The 6217-nt window shown below is 45.5% G+C and overlaps 1 protein-coding gene across 4 annotated transcripts; it reads right to left on the bottom strand.

Moving 5' to 3' along the window:
- Positions 1–1175: 1175 nt before the first annotated feature.
- Positions 1176–5877, bottom strand: LOC121444964 (integrin beta-1-binding protein 2). Of its 4 annotated transcripts, XM_041646926.1 has the most exons (11): positions 5720–5877; positions 5453–5502; positions 5304–5360; positions 5103–5230; positions 3206–3300; positions 3049–3107; positions 2871–2941; positions 2683–2782; positions 2309–2422; positions 1833–1895; positions 1176–1557 (listed from the first exon to the last, which is right to left on the bottom strand). In XM_041646926.1, the coding sequence occupies exons 1-11, from the start codon at positions 5781–5783 to the stop codon at positions 1327–1329; spliced, it is 1032 nt and encodes a 343-aa protein (XP_041502860.1). In that variant the 5' UTR covers positions 5784–5877; the 3' UTR covers positions 1176–1326. The 4 variants fall into 4 exon arrangements, with proteins under 4 accessions (XP_041502860.1, XP_041502861.1, XP_041502862.1 ...); XM_041646927.1 differs by lacking the exon at positions 5304–5360; XM_041646928.1 differs by lacking the exons at positions 5103–5230; positions 5304–5360 and having other exon boundaries at positions 5720–5876.
- Between the last annotated feature and the right edge of the window lie 340 nt (positions 5878–6217).

Here is a 6217-nt window from a genome sequence, read left to right as displayed (position 1 = left end):
CTTGAAGAACCCCCCCAAAAATTATGTGTGTGTTTGTGTGTGGGTATGTGCATGTGAGTGAAGGTGCCCAGAGGCCACAGGAGTTGGATCCCCTGGATCTGAAGTTACAGGTGGTAGGGAGACACATGATGTGGGCAATAGGAATCAAGCTCAGCTCCTCTGGAAAAGCAGTACACACTGTGAGCCGTTGAGACATCTCTCAAGCCCCCATATTGTCTTTTAAGTTCACTTTAGCAGGAGCTGTGTCTTAGTGGTAGAATGTCTGCACAGCATGTGGTAGGCCCTGGGTTAGAGTATCCCCAGTACCATGAACAAAAATACCCCACACTTTTTGGGTCTGAGCATGGGGACTTGCATCTGTAATTCAGCAGTGAACAGGCTGAGGCAAGAAGATTCTGGGTCATATAGCAAGACTATAAAAATAATGACCTACAATTTTAGGATTTTTTTCAATCTAGCCACACCCTACTAACTTTTGTGTTTTCTGTTTGCACATACACTCCGATATGTAGTAATCTATAGCAAAAGCACCAGGGTCACCAAGAACACCATCCAGGCATCTGGACTTTCTACGTGGCCTAGGTTGATCTTATACTACAATCCTCCTGCTTCAGCCTCCTGCTTACTAGAATTGTAGGAACAAACCACTACAACTAGCTTTTTTACTTTTTAGCTCAAACTAGACCAGGCTGGCCTTAAAATCATGGCAGTCCTTCTAATTCAGCTTTGCCATAGCTGGGATTCGAGGTGTTGGAGCCATCAGACCCAGCTTAGAATGTCATTTCTTTTTTTGTTTGTTTGTACCTTTTATTCAGAGGGAAAGTTGTAGGACAAGGTTTCATATAGCCCAGGCTAGCTTCCAATTCAGTATGTAGGTGAGGATGACCAAGAACTCCTGACCCTAAGTAGTAGGATTACAGGCATGTACCACCATGCCCAGCCCAGGTCTTTCTCTTGAGAGAAATGAGTGAGGCTGATTCTCAGCTTTCTGTAAACCATCTAACATGGAACTGGACATCCAGGAAGTGTTCATACGCTCCTGGTGGCTGCAAGGAGCAGAATGCATATGCATGTGCTTGTTTTCACATGTGTGCCAAACATACAGCCAAGTGGGGGCGGGGCGGGACTGAATCCACTCTTCCATGATGAGGTGAGAGATGACGCTTATGTGAAACTGCAGAATATAAGGTTTATTTAGGGGAGTAGCAGCACAGTTTGTTCTCTCCTCCTCCAGCCTCCTGCTGCTCAGTGACACCACACAGTCAACCATATCCTAGTCTCTGAGGTCACCGAGAGCCTACCTAGAAACTCAACTGGCTGCTGTTACTATTCCCCCATAGCTTCTTCCTCTTCTTCCTCCTCCTCTGTCCAGCTCAGGTCATCATCTGAATCCTCAGATTCTTCCTCATCCATCTCTAACAAAACCCCTGCCCTCGCCTTCTCAGCTAGTGAATCGGGGTGCTCCAGCTGGGCCCAGGATCCTGGGTCAGCCTTGACCAGGGAGATTTCCACCCGTGATGGCATCAAGGAGACAGAACTCTGCTCCACGTTTATGACCTAAGGAGGAGGGAGAGACAGAAAGAATGAAGAAATCACAGACTTGGGCTTAGAGTGTTGATGAATAAGAACAGAACAGAAAAAGAAAGGGAAAGACAGAAGAACGCAATGGGGAAGAATAGAAGGAAGAGGAGACAAAGGAGGGAAAAACCAAAGCAGTTAGAGAAAAATGCTCTATTCCCCACAGCCTACCCTCTACCGACTCAGTTTGGCCCCCCTCTTACCTGTCTAACAGACATGCCCCCCCATGCCTCTGCCTACTTCTCTTCACTTACCCCCCAGAGCTTCATTTGGGCTTGGAACACGCGGTTACCATCAAAGGCAATGTGGACATGAAGCTGAGAGGAAAGAATTAGAAGGGTAGTATCAAATCCAGAAGGTCAGAAAAAGTCATTACTTCAGAACCAGGTAAGAGGCAAGATTCACAGGCCCGCCAGCCAACCCTGCTGTAATAACTTTCCATTCCTCTTGGGGGACACTGGAACCTAAAGAGTGACAGCATACGATGGGTAGTGGTGGCACACGCCTTTAATCCCAGCACTTGGGAGGCAGAAGCAGGCGGATCTCTGTGAGTTCAAGACCAACCTGGTCTACAGAGTACATCCCAGGACAGCCAGGGATACACAGAGAAATGCTGCCTTGGAAAACCAAAACAAATAAAAAAGAGTGACAGCATACAGCATGTGTCCCCATAAGACTGTACGACCACCGGAGTTCACTCGCCCCCATCCTGCCCCAGATCATCACTCACCTCAGTTTGACTGGCTTTCACCCAGTTAAATGCAGGAAGTGGAATCTGGCCATATACAGTCAGCACTACCAAGGAATCTGTTTGGTGCCAATCATGGCGGCAAGAAGCTGGCAGCTAAAGAGATGTGAAAAGAAGATGGGAAAATTCAACTCTTAAACCAGGAGGAGCCTCATGGGGAATAAAGACACAAAAAAAAACTCAAAAAGATTAACTATTTCATATAGCCAAGACTCCGGGCTATAGAGAGATAAAAAACAAAATTTTATTTGACTTGTATTAAAGGAAAATTTTAGGGATGTCAGCCAGGAGGTATGAGGAGAGCTTATCTCTGTAACTGGGGCCTAACCAACTGTTTAAGAAGTGGGGGGACTTACCTGCTTTGCCCAGTCATGTCTACCAACTCTGCATCCTGGTTGTGCCAGGAATGCCCCAAAATCCAGAGTCTGGATACCACAACAGCTCCAAGACTTCATTCTGAGGGAGGAAGATCATTTATATGAATTCCACTCCAAGCCCTTACTCTCATTCATATTGGAAGAAACCTACTCAGTACCCTTCTTACCCCTCATGAAACCGAGGTGCCCCTGGGTGGTAGGTACACGGAGCAGAGTCACTCTCAGGACCTTGGTAAACCTGAGGCCAAAAGAGAAACAGTTCATTCAAATTCATGCCTATCCCCAGGTTATCACTCAGGTATCACTCAGCCACATGCTTGAGTCCCCCCCAAAACTCTCACTCACAGCATCACATCCTGGGTTCTGGCAGCTGGAACCAGTCCAGATCAGACTACTGTCAAGTCCTGGCAAAGGAAACAGGAACTTTTCTATTTGCCCCATCCTACTGCCGTTTACATGAAATTCCAGTCTTTGAGATTTGGCCTATTAAAGGCCCACTTACCTGCTCCAGGTTCCTGGTCTAGTTCCTTCTGTTCCAATGCCACTCCCAGGGCTTGAGATATAATAAGTGGCAGCAGTTTTGGAGGCATCTCTGCCCTATAGGTTATAAGCAGGCATTTAGATCTGATCCATTCATCAGAATAACCTAGCACCCCTACCCACACTGTTAGAATCAAGTAAGTCTGGTGAAAGTATATCAGGGTCAGAGAAATCAGGGGACAACTCTACTGGCAATTTTCACCTCTGTGGACATTCAAATCCATAGCCCTGGAGAAGGCTCAGGGCTTCCTTTGCAGTTGGTTGCTTCTACTCTTCCCACATTTCTCTGCAGAACTACATCACTTCCTCTTCCTGTTTGATGTGAACCTAATGCCTTCTTGCTTATAATATTCTCTGCAACCTCCTGCCTTCCCAATACTACTAATACCCTATGATGTAAGATAGCCTTTTGTTTTTTTTGTTTTTTTTTTTTTTTTCGAGAGATTTCTCTGTGTAGCCCTAGCTGTTCTGGAACTCATTCTGTAGACCAGGCTGGCCTGGAACTCAAGAGATCCACCCGCCCGTTTCCTGAGTGCTGGGATTAAAGGCATGCGCCACCACACCTACAAGATGTAGCTTTTTTTTTTTTTTCCGACACAGGGTTTCTCTGTGGTTTTGGAGCCTGTCCTGGAACTAGCCCTTGTAGACCAGGCTGGTCTCGAACTCACAGAGATGCTGTGCTGGGATTAAAGGTGTGCACCACCACCGCCCAGGAAGATGTAGTTTTTTAAGGGGCTGGAGAGAATATGCAGCCTGAAGCGGGGGAACCTTACTATTCCTGCAGAAGACCTGAGATTCAGTCCCCAGCACCTACACCAGGCAGCCACAATCACCTGTAGCCACACACACATATAAATAAAAATGATAGGGTTACCTTGTTTCAGAAAGAAATTCAAATAAAATATTGAGCTTTTGTTATGAATTTTTGTTTATTATTACTAGCATAGTGTCGGGACTGTATACTATAGCACACGTGTGGAGGTCAGAGGACAACTTAGTAGTGTTACTTCTTGGTTTGCATCTTTATGTAGACTTCTGGGACCAAACCCAGCTAGTATTAAGGAGGAACCACCTTTTCTTGTTTTGAGACAAGATGTCCCTCAGTAACCATAACTGACCTGTAATTCACTGTACAGAATGGACTAGCCTCAGACCTCTAGTGATCCTGCCACCTAAGCTTTGCAATCTACGGGCACAGAGCAACATGTACAGCAATTTAAGATTTACTTTTTATTTTCTGTATCCCAGGCCAGTCCAATATCCAGAGCAATCTTGCTGACCAAGCATTTTAAGTATTGGGAGTACAGGAATGAGCCAACAAAACACGTAAGATTAAGTTCTTCCAAAACCAAAGAGATCAATAGAGGTGTGTTGGGGGGTAGGCATGAGCAAGGTACAATGATACATATATGAAAATTTGATGAAACCCATTCCTTTCTATACTAACTAAAAATTATTAAAAACTGAAAATGCACAACAAAAATATCACTTCATTTTCAAGCAGGTGTGGTTGTGTACACCTGTAAAAATGTCGGTCTTCAGGAAGTTAAGGTAAGAGGATCAATTTCAAGACTGGGCCCCACAGCCTAGCTCAACAAAATCAAAGCACAGGTTATCTAGTCGCTACTCTGCTATATACCATGTATTTGAGAAGTTACCTAGTCCCTAGAATAATCCATCATCCTTACACCATCTTATAGCAACAGACATTTCTTGACACAAATTTCCCCTCTGACAAAAGATGCATCATGCAAGCTGCCAACACACGACCCTCCTCACATCTCTAACCCCTTGTTTCCAATCCCCAGTGAGCCATTAATCCCTGCATCCGTAGAGAAAAAAGCCTTGGGTCTCTTTACTTAGGCCTTTCTCGGAGCAAGGTCTCTGCTGACTTTGGAATTGTATTCAGAGGTTTTTGCTCCTGAAGCGAACTCGTGGCAGGGCCCTCAGGAAGCTTCTCAGCACAGTGTGGTCCCACAGTACAGCCCTAGTAGATAAGGAGATAAGGATTAGAAGAGTTCTTCCATAGGAACTAGAATCCAAGGAAGTAAAGGCTTTACCTTGATATTTAAGAACTCAGAGAAATCTACAGTTCGCTTTCGGCAGCAGGACCAACCCTGACAACAAGAGACCCTGATCAGCTTAGATTTCCTGGGTATATTTCCTTGGGGAAAATGCTCCTGCTAGGCCCCCATCACCTATTCCTCACCTTAAGTGCATCATGGAAGATTGGGACCCCAGGGTGATAGTGACAGGAATCTGTAGATACCAGAAAGCAGGAAAGAACTATGTCAAATAGCATCCCTCCTATTTTCTTCAGGTTCGTGTTCATGGTTCTTCATACAATGTGGAAAGTAAACCAGCAGACTGAAGATCACCCAAATCATGCCCAATTTTTGTTCTTCCTGTTCCCAATAGCCAGCCCACAGCCGAACAACTAACACCTACTCAGAGCCCAAGGTCCATATTTACTCACCAGGGAGATTGATATTAGGGTCAAAGTGTTGCCCACAGCCTTTGTTATGGCAGAGCAGAGACATGGAAGCGCTGGTTGAGCTAACTCAAAGGGTATTTCAAGGAGTCTGGCTGCAGAGTAGGGAACACCTCTTAAGTCTGAAGGCTTTTAGCTGCCTAGAAGGGCCAGCTGTTTCTATCTTTAGTTCAGGAGGCGTCCACCTCCAAACATGGGCAAGGGAACTTCAGTTGGTTTCCCAGCCAATAGGAAAGTGCTCCAGAGTATTTTAGCTCTGAGGCTCAGAAAGAGCCCTTGGAACTTGGGTGAGGTCAGTAACTACAGCAGTTTTAGATGTTGCCAATTCCAAGCCTCTGACATACCAGCAGCTGCTAAGAAACAAAATACTAATTAAGATCCTCCCTCCCTGTGGTATGGATACAACCCCTCCATTTTCTGCCATTTGGAGTAGCTTGTCTGCCACTACCATTACCCAGCATTGATCCTAGCCACTCTATCTTG

The sequence above is a fragment of the Microtus oregoni genome, unplaced genomic scaffold, assembly GCF_018167655.1.
Source record: "Microtus oregoni isolate MIOR12 unplaced genomic scaffold, Mior012 000150F_ref0000365, whole genome shotgun sequence".
Lineage (NCBI taxonomy): Eukaryota > Metazoa > Chordata > Mammalia > Rodentia > Cricetidae > Microtus > Microtus oregoni.
This window is presented reverse-complemented; position numbering and strand designations above follow the sequence as displayed.